This window comes from Euprymna scolopes, chromosome 43 (assembly GCF_053919585.1).
Source record: "Euprymna scolopes isolate OS-2025 chromosome 43, ASM5391958v1, whole genome shotgun sequence".
Lineage (NCBI taxonomy): Eukaryota > Metazoa > Mollusca > Cephalopoda > Sepiida > Sepiolidae > Euprymna > Euprymna scolopes.
Window position 1 is genome coordinate 11,274,310 of NC_136524.1, and position 17,678 is coordinate 11,291,987.

The 17,678-nt window shown below is 29.7% G+C and overlaps 1 protein-coding gene across 2 annotated transcripts in view; it reads right to left on the reverse strand.

Annotated features, from left to right (window-relative positions):
* Positions 1 to 471: 471 nt before the first annotated feature.
* The window catches only part of LOC145268184 (codanin-1-like), an 84,085-nt gene continuing 66,878 nt past the window's right edge, over positions 472 to 17,678 (reverse strand). For both annotated transcript variants that reach the window (XM_080123414.1, XM_080123415.1), the window contains 6 exons: positions 11,935 to 12,068; positions 8,703 to 8,801; positions 7,735 to 7,798; positions 6,144 to 6,286; positions 2,649 to 2,733; positions 472 to 848 (listed from right to left, as the gene is read on the reverse strand). In XM_080123414.1, coding sequence (XP_079979540.1) covers positions 2,677 to 2,733; positions 6,144 to 6,286; positions 7,735 to 7,798; positions 8,703 to 8,801; positions 11,935 to 12,068 — 497 coding nt within the window. In that variant the 3' untranslated portion in view covers positions 472 to 848; positions 2,649 to 2,676. The remainder of the gene's footprint in view (positions 849 to 2,648; positions 2,734 to 6,143; positions 6,287 to 7,734; positions 7,799 to 8,702; positions 8,802 to 11,934; positions 12,069 to 17,678) is intronic.

Sequence of the window (17,678 nt, forward strand, 5' to 3'; positions counted from 1 at the left end):
TTTTGCACCCCAATAATGTGAGATCTACGTTTTTTTCTGATTGTTTTCTAAATCAGATGACAAAATTCATCACAAGGGAGTGGTATCAAGCTTTTAAGCATCACACAGGTAAATAAAAAAAAACAACTGACACAAAATGGCCATTTCATAGAGCTGACATTTTTATTACTTTCCTAAAAATTCTTAAAAAATATTTAGATCATTAATTTATTAAAGCATATGAAATGATATTCATTTCCAAACAAAATGGTGGTATTTTTTGAGAATAGTTTTTAAAATATGACTTTTTTTATAAAACTACCTTGAAATTTGTAATTATCCAAAGCAATTTATGGTTAATAGGTATTGCTAGATACCTTGTCTGTTGATAAGTGTTTGTCAAACTTCATATGCAAATCAATGCCTTTTTTAAAACCACAATGTTAAGACTGACGGTTTTAAAAAGTCAAATAAAAAATGGATAAAAATAAATAAAATAAAGTTTTGTTTATTTTTTTTCTATTATTTTTAGTAGGTGGCCAAATAACAACCTGTTTGTTTTCATTTTTTTAATTACCACTTTTTTCCTTTTATTTATTTAGAGATTTCATCATAAAATTCTTTAAAAGTACAATTTATAAAATTTAAATAACTAGCTGGATTTGTGTACATTCTTTAGGACAATGCATAAAATCAAAGATATGTACATATATAAAAGTAAAAATTTGTTTCATATTCATATAACATTTTTTTCAGAATGTTCATACAAATTTAAATGTAAGAATTTTCTCCTTCAATAATAAAAATTAATTTCATGAAATCCTTGTCCCCATTATGAAGACATTTTCGGCAGTATGTGTTTTCATAACCTGAAAAAGAGGGGGGGAAAGTGAAGTTAAAATTTATAATCATTTGGCATCAAACAATTGCTATACCAAAAAATTCAGTTTTAAAAAAAAAAAAAAAAATCAAAGCATTTTATAAAAAAATTTTTAAAAATATATTTTCTGATTATTCTAATTCTAAGTAGGAAAAGGTGCAACTTAGCTAAGGGTAAAATAGCTGGTGACAGAAAGACTCAACGCTGTGGGTTAGAATTAACAGCACATTTTTTGAAAGCTTTAATATTAACGTTGGAGTAAATAAGAGTTTTGTACTGAATCTATTGTTTTGTTTTTTATAAACGTGCTTTGGAAGTGTTGTTTGTGTAGTTTTGCACAGATTGTTTGAAAGCGATGCTTTTCATACTGATGCTTTAATACTTTGTGAAACAATGGAAAATCTTCTTAGTTGAAGGATTAGTGTGAAAAGTAAAGGTCTGAGAGTCTAAAGATTATCAAGACATGCCAGAAAGAGGAAAGTTCTGTTTGCGGAAAGGTAATTGGTACACAAGGAATGCAACAAAATTACAGGTGATAACCAGTTTGTGTGTTCATGAAATGCAAAAAAATGAAAATAGATGAAAAATCAAATGTGGAGAAAATATATTTGGATGATAAAGTTATTGAGGTTGTTTGGAATTTTTGTTACCTTGGTGATACCATTGGAGTACAGGGTGGAGCAGGTGCTATCATGATGCAAGAATTACAAATGGAGGGAATAAGTTCAGGGAATTTCTGTTATTACTAACCAGCAGAGCATTACCATTGTCAATCAAAGGAAGAGTCTATCAGGCATGTGTATATGCAATGCGATTATATTTAACTCCATTTTCTTATACCTTCGTAATAATGTCGATAATAGCAGTGATATCTAGTTTCTAAAAGGAAAACTACTAGATGAATTTCTGTAATTTTTTGTGACAAGTATATTTTTTTTCAAAAGTACATCATAAAAGGTTGATGCTACTTTTTTTTAACATCCATAATCAAAGGTGAAACCATGGAGAAGCACTAATCTTTTCTAGAGACACAAGATTTCCATTGTTGTCCATCTGATGTGTTCTTTTCCACCAACAGGATATCCATATCTTTACATTTATACCATCTAATCTAAAGGTGGTCTCTCTGGAGGAAAGCAATCTTTATAAGATCTGTAAACATCCAGTCTTCAGATGAAACATCAAATGGATTAATCTCCTTACTGTGTTAATTATATGAAACTTTCACTTCAAGTTTCTTGACACTCAATATCGGTCTTGACGTATACATAACAAAACTAATAAAAGTTTATGATTTTTATGTTGTACTAAACTTCAAATGGCACATGTTCAAATTTGTATAAAATCGGATTATTAGTTTAGAAATAGTTTTTCTAAGTAAATCTACTATTGCAAATATTCAAAACCATGAAAAAATCTGAATTTCATATTTTGATTAAGCATTACTTTTGGAGGGGAAAAATACTATTCAAGCAAAGCATTATTCGGACTCTTTGTTGAAAATAATGGTTAAAAAGTAGTATGTTGACTTTAAATGTGTCCATACAGACACAAAATTTCAATAGTTATTCCAGAAAACAAATGTATCATGAGTTAACAAGGCTAAAAAACACTAGAAGATAAAAGTTAATGAGATTGACCAACTGATGATTGAAAATCTCTACATACCATTTACTCAAAACAGATGGCCCACAAAACAGCACTTATTCCCCTTTTGTCAGAAACATTAGCAATAGAATGTGAGGATTTAAATGAATTACAAAACAAAGACAAATATAAATCAACTTACCATTTGATTTGGCAAATAAAAGTTATGGTCAAATTCCATCAGACTCAATTTGCAAAGAAAGAGAATTCAAATGCATTTTCGATAACTGTAAAAGATAAAAAGAAAGTTTATAAATACACAAGAATACTCATCCCAGAATAAGTAAAATTAATTCATCAAACTGTATAACAGTCTTTAGTGTTTTTATCTACTTTTAATAAAAATGTTTTGCACCACTTTTATGTCATCTTATGAAAATTAAAATCAAATATTTATATTTAGCCTTATGTCTAGAATCCCTATTTCAATTCAAAATATATTACATGATTTTGATTCTAGAAAATATCTAAAATGGCTTATGCTTAAGCATAAGCCATTTTAGACATTTTCTAGAATCAAAATCAAGGGCCTTAAAGAATTGAAATTTAAAGAATTTTGTTTAGTTAGTGCATCAAATTCAATGCAAATCTAAAATATTTGAATTCAAAAAACAACATTGTATGCATATTACAACACCTAAAATCCCTTCAAAAAACTAAAAAAAAATGAAATTGGAGGAATATTCATTAATTGATGTCTAATTCATATTTCACAAAAATGAAAGATCTGAATTTTCACAAAAGGCATCCACGCCATTTGCATAAAATGCCAATAATACAATAATTTGCAACATTCCATTAGCAATGCCACATCATTTTTTCTTTTCATTAAATCAAGCATTATTGAAAAGAGCATAAAAACAAAGAAATTATCTTTAGTTTTTTAAAATCGGACCATTAGAACTGGAGTTATGACCATTCAAAGTATCAAAAAATGTGCAGTTCACTGGACATTTTGTCTTAAGTCAGTCCTATTCAAATGCATATAAACTTGTGACTGAAAATAGTAGGAAATTCGTACAATTTACAGACTAACTCATTTTTAAAAAACTGTATCTTCAGATCTTTTTAAGATATTATGATGAAATTTTGAACATTATCATAATACCATGATGGTTCAGTTGGCTTTTTTTTTTTACACAGTGATCACCACTTATCAAGGCCCGGAAGACACTCAGGGATAAGGGTTATTGCAAGTACATTACGTTAGTGTGGAGATTTGTTGAAGTGTTTAATTAAGGCGGCGGTTCATTAGGAATTTGTTAACATTGGTTCAGTTGGCTTTTTTTTTTTACACAGTGATCACCACTTATCTTGAAGACATCCAAATTGTAGTCCGGAGGGAAGCAGGCAGACGGAACAGATCTTTTTAAGATATTATGATGAAATTTTGAACATATCATAATACCATGATGGTTCAGTTGGCGTTATTTACAACCATCTTACTTGGTAACTAATAAGCATACTAATTAGCATATTTCAGTTTCATTTTAACGGCTTTAAGTAGAAACATCATAAAAACAGCTAAGAAAAATGGCAAGGCTTTATCATCATAGGAAGTATGGATATTATCATTTGTCATTATCATATCATGAAAATTCAAGATGGCGACTGTGAAATCCAAAATGGCCACCATGATACAATTCAAAGAAATTAAGAAAATTTGGCTTGTAGCATATCAAATTAAAGGAAAGTTTGTACAGATTAAAATTATAATTTCAAGTAAATTAAACTAATTATCATAATTAAATTTCATTTTAACAACTCTGAGTAGAAACTTCATAAAAACAGCTAAAAAAAAGTGAGATATAGCTTTATCATCATGTGAAATATTATTCTGATATAGATATCATTTGTCATCAGTACACCGTGAAAAATCCAAGATGACAACCAGGAAATCCAAGATGGCCACACGACACGATTCAAAGAAATTAAAACATAGTTTGTGGGATATTAAATAGGGAAATTTTGTACCATTATAATGTTTTCAAGTACATTAAACTAATTAGGATAACTAAGTTTCATTTTAACGGCTTCAAATTGCCGTGACAATTACTAGGTGGGTTTCTAACACTATTTTGTATAATTTTTTTTATTTTTAAGTCATTGTCAAGACTACAAAGATTTCAAGAGACATTGTGGCCATTTTTTCTTGTTCTCATGTAACACTCGACACTATTTGTTTTTCGACACGACACACAAAAATTCTCATGTAACATGCATTTGTCACCATTTTTATTGATGCGTGCACAAAAAGTTTTTGTCCAATTCTTTTCAAATTTTAGGACAAAAAAAATTAATATATTCACTATTAAATAGCGTTTGAACACAGATCCTACCTTTACTTATCTTCGTACTACAAAGCGTCAATTTTGAGGTACTCAAACTTTTGACTGGAAACACGTACGTGTTGTGTTCAAATTCCGTAGCAAAGACAATTCTTTTCCTTGATTAGCTAAAGCAACCTGAAATGTTGTCGACGGGTACAACTTCTACTTCAAGTATTTATGTGAACACGCTTCAACCGCTTATTTGCAAAAAATGATCTACCGCCAGCAAGCATGCTATGCTGGCATGTTTTTGTCGTCAATAGTCGGATTTAAATAGCAATTTCTTCAAATATACAAATCACAACAAAAATATTAAAATACCATTTTAAAGTAAATTTTATTGTGAATCCAGTTATATAAATTATATTTTGATGAAGGTAGAAGAAATGTACTTATTACTGATTTAAAGACTATAAGTGTCAAATTAAGTAGGAATGTGCACCTTGTCCAGCGCTGAACGTTATAGTCTGGTATTGCTAATTCTAAATAAACTTGGAATTCCAACAATACAAACCACATGACAAACTATAAAACAAACAAAACATATAAAAAACAAAAGAAAACACATCTAATGCAGGTGAATATACAGTCACATGCAATAATTGTGATCAGATACATGTTGATGAAACTCAACATGAACATTAAGTCTTGAAGAACATAAGATTATATATATATATATATATATATATATGATTAGTTTTTTTTGGAAAAAGAATTCCAGCAGAGTGCTCAATTAAAAGGAAAATCCAAATTTTAAGAGCGTACTTATATTTTGTGTACAGAAAGTTGTTAGTTGAGACAGGTCATTGGTACCGTCGGTTTCAAGCCCGATAATAAGGCCCGTTTAAGGTATCCTTATCAAGCTCTCTTCAGCCAATATTCGTCTAAGGAGACGAATATTGGCTGAAGAGAGCTTGATAAGGATACCTTAAACGGGCCTTATTATCGGGCTTGAAACCGACGGTACCAATGACCTGTCTCAACTAACAACTTTCTGTACACAAAATATATATATATATATATATATATATTATACAAAAAGTAGCAATTCCCAAAATGCACTATTCTCTCATGCATTACAATATGATCACTTGTTTAACTTTAAACAAGTTTAACTCATTAAATTCATTTTAAACAAATCTCATCAAAAACTACTTGAATCAGCACTCATTATAAACTCGGACACAGACAACGTAATAACATCTACAATATATTTTCTTTAATCAGCAAACTTATATTAACATTATATATATATTTTTTTTTTATTTAGATTCGTTAAAAAAAAAATTAAAAAGAAAGAAAAGTACCTGTTTTTCGGGAGATTTCAAGAGAAGTCTATCAAGTTTCCCTTGACTGAATGTTATTTCTGGTTTTTCATTTTGAAGATGTTTATTCCATAGACTTTTATAATTATCTTCTATGCTGCTCCAAACACTCGGGTGATTAATAACTGAAGAAAAAAAAAGCAAATATCTGCACATTTATTTCTACTGTTTTGCTGATCAGAGTTATGACGATTTATACAACTCAGTGTTAGAAAGCTACAATTAACCCATGCATGGATTATTGTTGTCACATCTGGGCTGATGCATCTACCCTTAACCCTAACCCCTAGTCGCTCGCTCTTAAACAGGAGACAAAAAAAATGTCAGATCTAATTCTGCACTGTCAGTCAAGCTCCAATCCCTGTCCCATTAATGCAATGTTGCATCCCTGTGCCTATTCTATAAGTATTTTAATGAAATGTGTTCTCATTAACTTGTGCTCCTCCACACTCTACGTAATTATTACCGACTGACCTGATTAGCAGCAATATCCCACGGCTTCACTGTAGAGGTTCCAAGATGCCGAAAACTTTCTACCCCAACAGTTTCTTCCTTTGAACTGCTAGACTTTGGAATTCCCTCCATGCTTCCTGCTTCCCTGACTGTACTAATATGCCGAAATTTAAATGTAATATGAAATTTAAATGTAATACGAAATTTAAATGTAATATGACCTCCTTCATACTGCCCCTGTAAACAGGGTCCCAAATAGTTGGCCCTTATATCCAAGTGGCAATATGTTTTGTTTAGGGTAGGGGTGAATAAGAATACAACAGCAAAAATCCAATTCAGGTTTCCATTGCAAATTTCATTTCACTAAGCTTCTATTTTTTTTAATGCACTAAATTACTTTCATTACACTATTTCAAACAATTCATAAAAGATAAGTAATAATATTTAATATAAAAATATACAAATGATGATTACTTTAAAACAGCATGGAAACTTTAAAAGATCCCCCCCCCCCAGTCCTCACTACCTTAAAAAAATAAAAACAAGCTGAACTCATTATGAATCAATTCGACATCCATTTTATATTCTGGCATGCATTTTAAGAGCTTGTAGAAAATCATTTCATGTCTGACCAGATTTGTATTTCCTCTTATCACTTTCCTTCAAATCTACTTTTATTACTTCCTTCCACATTGTCCTTGACCTTCCTGTGCAAATTTACCCGACTACTTCTACATCTAAGAAATATTTTTGGGACAATTTAACTGGCTATTCTAGATTTTGAAAGAAATTTTAAAAACAATTTAAAAATTAGTCTGGACACTTATTTTTTGGCCATAGCTTCATACAAAACAGCTTGGGTAAAATCATATCCTTAACAAAATAATGGAGAGTTGAAAAAAAACAAAAAAACATGTACACAAATACCTAAAATCTTAAAGTATACATAAGATGCTGAAAATTTTATTATAGAATTCATTTTTCCGATTGTTCATAAATTATTTACATCAAATATTTAAAAAAAAAAAAAAATTATTTCTATCTGCATGTCACCAGTATATTTAAAAAAAAAAAAAAAGAAGCATATTTTACAAACAAAAAAAAGAAAAAAAAAACTTACTTATTTGAATAGCCAAATGTAATATAAAATCTTTGAAATTCTTCACAGTTGTAGAACTTCTGTCCTGAAGAAATAAAATAAATTTGAATAAATATTTCCAATTCAATTGTCAATATTTTTTTAATTAAAGAAATTAAACATGTTTCGCTAAGATATTTTATAAAATATTTTTTATCTTATCTAATTTTTTTTTTTTATTAATGAGTCACCATTTAACAATGTCAAAAACCACTGAAGGATATTCGTTAATAAGATTGAATGAACGATGAATATTATGAGAATTGAGATGAACTTTATGGTTCATAAATTATGTCATGGGGATGGTTTATGACAAGAATCAGGTAACATTGGATTTGAAGAAAACCATGTTATTTGCAGTGAAGCAGTCCTGAGATAACATGCTTCACTGATAGGATGGATGAAGGAACATGACACCATTATTTAATCAAATAATCAACTTCCCTACTCCCTCCATAAATTGCTTGAAGTTGTAGCCTTCAAGGCAAAATTAACACTTTCAGTTTTCAGAGAGAAAAGTCATGAGGGAAAATTCAGTTTCTCATTTTATGACATATCCATTTACATAATTAATCATCTATTTTGATGCTAATTTATATTTCAAAATAGATGAGACACCCTATATATATGTCATCCACAGAACTGATGAAACATCAGTGTGGCTACATGTCACTGTATGTTTGGTGGGGGCGGCTTCTTCCTTAGTCTTAGTGCCAAACCATAGCGACCCAAGCACAGATTTCAGTCGTCCTTCATGATGGCCATTGTTCAGGTCGCAGCAGCTATACACCAATACACTTGTACCACTTAGACAAAAAGGATTATAATCATAAATTAATTCTTCCTTTGAGTGATGAGCTACATTCTTAAATGATTGAAGCTGTACATATGTGTAAATAGCATTTTCACATTGTTTTGCAAGAAAATAAAAAAAACTTTGTTCCACATACCTGACGTCCAGATAGCATTTGATTTGCTTTCTCAAAGGACAATTTTATTCTTTCAATATTTGGAAAAGATTCCTTCAACAAGATTTGTCGAAGAATCAGCTATAAAAAATAATTTAAGATTTTCAATTATTTTTTAATCATTAGCATAAACGAATAATACATAACAACATGTTAATATTGACTTGGAATTTATTTGCTGGGGTTTTATTAGTTTGAGTCATGTGAGACATTAGCTATTTTATTAGCCGACAGATTAAACCAAGCATTTTAAGCAGTTATATTGAAACCGTTAGTGGCCTAAATTTTAATCTTTGTCTGATTTTCCACGTGGTAGTGGGCTAAATTAATTCACCATATACATTTTCTTTATTTTTGCAGATTTTTTTGTTTTTGTAAATATTAATTAGTTAACAAATAAAAAAAAATCCAAAAGGTTTTATTTATTTATTTATTTATTTAATAATGAGGCATTTAATGTATTGCCAAATAAATTGTTTTATGCATCAGCATCAGAGAATAGGTATTGCCACTGACTTAGGGTTAGTGATAGAATTAAGGGAGAGTAGGTTTTGTTTTGTAAGAAACAAATAAAACCAAACAGAAATCCACAAAAATCAGACAATAAATACGGTAGATTCATTTGTTCTGTCACTACTTAGAAAATCATACAAAATTCATCAATAAACCGTGGGGAGCTAACCATCTCAATATAACCTTTTAAGCTATAGAATTGATAGTAGGAGACTGACAAATTGGACATAATCTACTTAAGTTTCTAAACATGAGTATTTAAATATCCTCAACAAATGGTCATTAGAATTGCTTTTGTTTTTTATTTGAATTTCAATCATTATTTGATTTTTTAAAATGATGTAAATAAGAAAATATATTTTATGCATGAAATCTTATGCAGTAAAACCCCAGTATACGGCATTAATAATGAGTAACAAAATACAGTATATAATACACATGCATATAATCAAATAACATAATAAATAACACTGCAAAGTGGGGCAAATACCGTAACCAGAAAAACATTGTATTCCACATCAGAACCTGAAAAAAAAAAAAGCGTATTCTAGGGCCACCATATCCTGGGGTTCAATTGTATAATAAAATAAAAATAGCTATTTTAATTTTCAATTCAAAACATTAAATTTACAATTAAATAGTTTTATATTTATCATGAAATAATATAGTAGAATCCGTTACTCTGTATGGTTTTAAGTGACGTCTGTTGAAGGAGGCAAAAAAGAAGAATAACAGTTATAAAGACAAAGATATCGAATCAGTCTTCAGGTCGGATCAAACTCAAACATCACAAAATGTTGATATTTATCAAAATACCAATCACAAAATGAGACTGCACACAAACGATAACACTGTTTAAAAAATCGGATTTCAAACAAAGCAGTTGTAACAAAAGTGGTTGGATACCCTAGACCAAAGTCTCATTCTGATGAAGCCTTTGACCACAAATGGTTAAAAAAGAAATCCAGTGTGTGGCTATGTTACATGGAAAAAATAAAATAGAAAACAATAAATACTAGATACTTCAAACTGACTTGTTCGTGCTGCACACTGAGTAAAAGCTGTGGAAATTTCATAACATTTAAGTTAAGATATCTCAGTTATTTTTTTTAGATTATATGCATGAAATCATTATTTAGATTATATGCATGAAATCATTATTTAGATTATATCCATGAAATCATTATTTAGATTATATCCATGAAATCATTATTTAGATTATATCCATGAAATCATTATTTAGATTATATCCATGAAATCATTATTTAGATTATATCCATGAAATCATTATTTAGATTATATCCATGAAATCATTATTTAGATTATATCCATGAAATCATTATTTAGATTATATCCATGAAATCATTATTTAGATTATATCCATGAAATCATTATTTAGATTATATCCCTGAAATCATTATTTAGATTATATCCATGAAATCATTATTTAGATTATATCCATGAAATCATTATTTAGATTATATCCATGAAATCATTATTTAGATTATATCCATGAAATCATTATTTAGATTATATCCATGAAATCATTATTTAGATTATATCCATGAAATCATTATTTAGATTATATCCATGAAATCATTATTTAGATTATATCCATGAAATCATTATGCAAACAAAATTTAATTTTTCCACTTTCTGATCATTTTTTTTTCTTGTATGATTGCTTTTTTGTTGTTTTTTTAGCAGGTTGATTTGAACTATGTAACTATTTTAACGACAAATACGTTCCATTTTTTTTCCCAACTAAATTTTTAGTTCTGTCTTAATACCCGAGTTGATCACATGATCTAGTTTGAAAAAAACAAAGTTGATCACAAAATCTAGTTTGAAAAATAATTCCATGAAATAAAGATTATTCTCCACGTTTATGATAAGAACAAATCAATTAGAAACCACAATTGCTGTACAAAATATAGTGAAAGTCTTTAAATATCTTAAGCATTTCATTTTAACACGAGAGGAAGACTACTGCTCGCACTATCATTCTTTATATGGAATTCTTTACAATTTAAAGCTTCTCTGACTGGATTGATACTAATTTTTGCTTAAGATAACAGCATTTAATAGTTTCAATTGGATAATTTTCTTTCACCATCCCTTTTGGGATTATTTTTTTTTTTATTACAAAAACAGCTCTCCATCAAGAAACTGTTTTCACTCTTGAATGTGAACATTAAAGCTCAAGTTCACTTCATATGAAAATAGTAATCGCTTTCTTGGTTAAGTAAAAAATAATGTGGCTTCAAATCACTGCAGGTTTTCTTCTTTTCAGCAGATTTCAGGCACTAAATAATCTATGGTGGTACCAGATGAGGTAGACTAAAACTACTCATTTCCTGACCTAAAATGCACCAAACATTGAGGTTATTGGGGGTTGTTTTTTTTTTTTCATTTTTCTTTGCAGAACGCAATCATGTTATGCAAAACCAAAAACAACAATGTTTCTCTACAAAATAAGCAAACTAAACATCATGAATAAATATTTGAAGATATAAAGAATTTGAAGTATGAGTACTTTTTTCCAAAATTACCACATTCAGCATTAATAACCCGAAAAAAGTTTGATATGCCATAAAACAAAGCGACCAAATTAAATAATCCCAGCAAAATATTGGGTATGAAGCAAATCAGAGCCACTTTCACTACTACAACAAAAAATGTAAGGAAAAAGGACATTTACCTTGATTTCTATTAAGATTTCTGATGGGCAAGATGAACTTGCGTCATGGTAATCAGGAAGATGAACTTCAGGCGTAACTTTATTTGGTTTTGATAATTTTGTCAATTCTCTGTTCATTTCTCTTATGAATATACCTGAGTAGAAAAAAAAAACAGGTTTGATTTCTTCACATAAGATAATATAGAAAAATAAAAAAATAAAAAATTGGTAATTTACTAGTTAAGCTCTTACAATACAGTATAGAAAGTTAAAATGATTTGGAAATTTTTTTTAAATATTTTACAAATTGGTAAATATAAAGTTTAGATGATGGATAATTGTTTTGAAAAGGTGATACACAGTATCTCGAAAATGATGTTTAATGCCAATATATTCAACATGTCACAATCTTCCATAAATATGTACAATCTTTTTATCTACTACATACCACCTGTATGATAAAAATCTGTCATCAAAACTTCATATTTACAAAAAAATTGAACATACAGATGGTGAATCATACAAAAAAGAAAAAAAATTAATAAAATGTAGCCATTTAAGAAAAAGTGCAATATGATAAGAAAGACACCAATGTCAATCGTTTTTATTTAGAAAAACATTTTGAAATTATTATTAGTATTATCTATAGTTTTTGTTTTTTTTTTCAAATTATGAGTTTACATGCACTATTTGTTATAACTAAAATAAACATTCAAAAAGTATTTAAAATAAAATGCCTCTAATGAATTTCCAGAAAAATATTTTTATTTAAAAATAATCAAATCTAAAAAGAAAAGAAAAAAGGAAAAAAATTGATCAGTGTTGGCCTCCATTGGAACGCTTCTAACTAAAATTGACTGTCTTCAACTGTCAGGCACTGACATCCACTGGTTGTCACTGGATGCTTGCAGCGAAGAGTTATGACCACTGGTAGTTAATGTTGTATTGAAGCATTTATTGGTGGACCTTGGATGCCTTTACAAATGTTACTGTCGGTTCCCAGAAGGGCCGCTGTTAGACGGCTTTAAAATGGAATTGAAGTGGTTATTTGTGTTTACTGACTGGCATTAGCTTCCTCTGCAATTATTGATCATGAGTAATGTAGTGCCCCATTGGACTGCTCTGAAATGTTTATAGTTTTGATAGGGGCGGGCATTGGCGGGCACATCACTTCTCTTCAAATGTTGGGCCTTGTCATCCAGCAGCAGGCACTGTCATTCATGGTGGTCATTGCTCATTTAAGGTGGTTAGTGTCATTTTATGACAGGTTTTAGGCTGTTTTGCTTTGTTGATGACTACATCCGATACTATTTTCTTTCAAATTGATGTTACAATTAAATGTAACATTATACGGTATAATAACGTTACAATGTTTTTATTAAATTGTTAGGTGACAGTAACGGATAGTTATTAATATCCTTATCCATATTCCACAGAAGCACATTTTGAACAAAATAGAACTGTAGTTTTATCAAAAAACCTAATCAAATTGGAATTTGAATATGCTAAAGTTGTGTTCAACAATACAGTATTATATTTTTGTGTTCAACAATACAGTATTATATTTTTGTGTTCAACAATACAGTATTATATTTTTGTGTTCAACAATACAGTATTATATTTTTGTTTTGTGTTCAACAATACAGTATTATATTTTTGTGTTCAACAATACAGTATTATATTTTTGTGTTCAACAATACAGTATTATATTTTTGTGTTCAACAATACAGTATTATATTTTTGTGTTCAACAATACAGTATTATATTTTTGGAAAAAAAAATAAGACAAATGCAAAATTATTATGATTAAAGGTTTTTAATATTTAAAAAATCTGTGCTATTAATAAAAACTATACAGTACTTGTGTATGAACATTTCTTTTTTGTGTTAAATTACGTAAAGCCACAAACCGAATGGTGTAAATAAAGAAAGCACATAAACATGGCTGCCAACAATTATTAACAAAATAGGGACTCTGGTTCTCTAGGATGAACATGTTATTTATTTGCTTATTGTCTTCCAATTGTCCAACTAACTTCATTGACTGGATCTAATTTGACTATATCTTCATATTTGGACATTAATTTATATATAATCTATATATATAAAGTAGTAGCATTTGTGTGTGTGTGTGTGTGTGTGTGTACAACTCCCAATGACCAAAGAAATATAAAGCCATATATGTGTACACCTCTCCTGGTCAAGAAATATTAACATCCATGATAGGATACTTCTGTCAGAGATATTACATTTCATACGTAATTTCTATATATAGCATTCTTCAAACCACATCTACATTGATTGAGTTACGGTCATTAGCATATCACATTAAATTAAATCTATTTAAACAATCAGCTCGATGATATTACTTATTCGACATAAGAGCTTTGTTTTAACTGTACTAATTAAAATTTTTTTAATAATTTAGTTTATTTAAGTTTATATTTGATTTAACTTATTTTATCTGAAATCTGAAATCGTTTAATTTTCAAACAAGAAAACCAAAGGGGAAATAACTGTGATAGTTTAATTGAAAAATTGATTTAAATGGAGCATGTTATTAAATATTTTCTGTAATAGATTTGTTTTCATTTCGAAATATTCTTCTAAGCTGAATTATTTTTATTTCGGAGGAAATTTTTTTTCGCTTATTCTTAATTTTTAAGTAAACATTTTTATATGTTAGAGAAAAAGGTAAATATGAAGAATCACTTCACCCTCAAAAATTCCTTTAAAATTACCATTTTTAAAGGTTTTCGGGGGCGCTGAAAACGAAAATAACGTTTAAAATTACAGCAAACGACTAGTTTCTAAGATATGAAAAAAAATGTTAGTTTCAAAAAGTAGGGGATCACTTTTCTATAATAATTTAATGTAAAATTGGAACCCACTCGGAAAATCTTTTAAAATTACCACTAACATTAAAAATTCCAGGAAACAAGTAGTTTATAGGATATGAAGAAATGCACCCACTCATTTGCCGTAATTTTAAACGTTATTTTCGTGTTTAACACCTCCGAAAACCTATGAAAGTGGTAATTTTAAAGGAATTTTCGAGGGTGGAGTAATTCTTCATATTTACCAAGAAAAATAATTAAAACTAATGTCCTCATTTACTTGCATGCCCATGAGGGCAGAGTTAGTCAGACAAAGAGTTTTTTTTTTGTTTACAAAATTTAATCAGTGTTGCCCAGGATTTTATTATAATAATTATGCAAGTGTGTTTAATTGTCTGCGAAACAGATTTTCTTTATAATTTATTTAATATCTTAAATTAAAAATGGTAAATTTTTATGACATGACCCAGCGTTGTTTAACCCCTAAAAAAAATAAAACCCTGCTTTTTGGGGGCCTATTACGTTAAAGCAGTCTTTATAAATAATATGAAAGAAGAAATTTGGAAAAAAAAAACAACAAAATTAACATTTTTGCGTGGGGGATAACTTTTCTATATAAATTTAATGTAAAATGAGCACCCACTTCTTGGCCACAAAGCATTCAACCAGTCATGTCATCTCTAGCATTTTATCAAGGTTGGCAATCGAGGGGCAGGGGTGGGGGAGCGAAACATCACAAATCCAATTTTTTTTGGGGGGGGGGATTACATTTGAAACATAAAATAACTTAATTTTTATGAGACCATTCTGTACTTTTACCTAACAATTTTATAAACAGAATGAACCTCAAAATATGACCAATTCATTAGGGGGGAGGGGAGGTTTAAATTAGAAATATAAAATAATGAAAAATTGTTTTTGGAATTAATTTTTGGTAGATATTTTTTTTTTTTTTTTGCGATCGCACAGGCATTCGTTGCTATTTTTAATTGAAACAAAAGTTATAATTTATTTTTAATTATTTTTGGGGGGGTGGGTGGGGGAGGGGGTGGGGTCTTTCCAGTACTTAATATCCGGAGAATATTTTCTTCTCTTTGTAGTCCTTCTGCCAAAATATCTGGTGGAGAGAGTATCACATACTTCTCTTTTTTTGGGGCGATTACATTTACATATTTTCATCCGTTCTTTTATTTTTGTTGTGGGGGGTATCCACGTTGCCCATAATGAAAATGATTAGTATACAGGTGTGTTTCAAACGGAACTTCATGTCAACCCAGGCAATGCTGGGTACCCATGCTAGTATGATATATAATACATGTGTATATATTATATGATATACTAGTCTGGGTGCTCGGCGTTGCCCAGGTGTTTGTAGGTGTAAAAAAAAAAAAAAAGTGGTAGTAGGCAGGCAGGCTCGAATCCGTGACACAAAGGTGGAAAAGAAAGTGAAAGAAAACCTGACGTCTTTCCGCTACGCCATGACACGAGCGGAAGTGTAAAGCATTCAAATTAAGCAATAGTGAAATGAAGGAGTAAATCTGATTGTAGGCCAGTTAAGCTTTTGGCCGTATTTATTTTCCCACGATGTTGGGGAAAATCATACCTTCCAAAAAGGGGGATCTCTGGCAGTGTCCAAATGAATAGCAATTGTCTGATATGAAGGGTTTCCCCACATTAATCAAAGTTAATTGCCTTCAAGACGTCCCAGTCCAGAAACACTTGTGTTTACTTTGATCAGTTTTGCTTTATTTATACGAGAAAAACAAACAAACACTGGAAACGAGGGATTTTTTAAAACTCAATCAAAAAGATAGAGACGACGTCCGTTCGCAAATCAGAGATATTACGATCTAGGAAGTATAAGGAAACTAATGTAAGAAGGCCGATGAAAAAAGACTTTCTTGGACATACACGATCGCTCATTTTGCCTTTTATATAATAGACTAGCAGGGGTGCTTGGCGTTGCCCGGGTGTTTAAATTTAGACGGAACTAAAGAATAAGCGAAGTAATAACCCTGTTTTAAATACTATGAAATAAAATTTTAAAAAAAACAATGTTAAACTTCTTTAAAAAAAATCGGAAAAACAAAAACAAAAAAAAACAGCGAACATGATGGGAAAAAAAACGTATAAGTGAACGAAAAAAAAAAAAAAAAAAAACAGGGAACGTGATGGAAAAAAACCCCTGTTTCAATATTAAAACTTTAAAAATGCGAAAAAAAAAAAATAATAATATTACATCACCGTTCGAACTTGCAACCTTAAGATAATGATGTTGGTCGTTTACCCACTAAGAGCGCGTCAGCGAAATTGGGTCGGTTTTTATAAACTTTAAACTAATTCAAGAAAGAACCTTTTTTGCGCATGTGTATTTGGCTGTTTTGTCATGAAGGAACAAATTTTTGCTACCCGTCCCTGTAGAAAAGTGTCCCGTTGAGAGTGAAGGAATTAATGTTTTTAGCCAATTTTTCAATATTTGTTGTCCGAAGATACTGATCTTTTGAAAATCAGTCACCTGTGTAGAAAGTTTTTGCGAGACATACAAACACACACATTTTGCCTTTTATATATATAGACAATACATGTGTATCAGGGTTCGCATAGATTTTCAATGTCCATTTTCAAGAACTTTTCAAGGCTTTTAAAAGTTTTTCAAAGCCTTGTCCAGACAAAATTTAAGTTTTTTTAAAAACAAAATTTGGGATTTGTTTTACAATCCACAGTGATTCGAAAAAGTGATCAAAAATAAAAAATACAACACATAAATGTTACTTTACAATCTACTATATCATTTTTTGGTGTTTTTAATAGTTTTCATTATATATTTCAATCTCAAACATTAACTCTCTTTACGGTTTTTAAATTTCCAACCAAGATGGCTACTGTCTTGTTCATTTTTTTTCGGCCTGGCCAGCCTCATTTTCAATT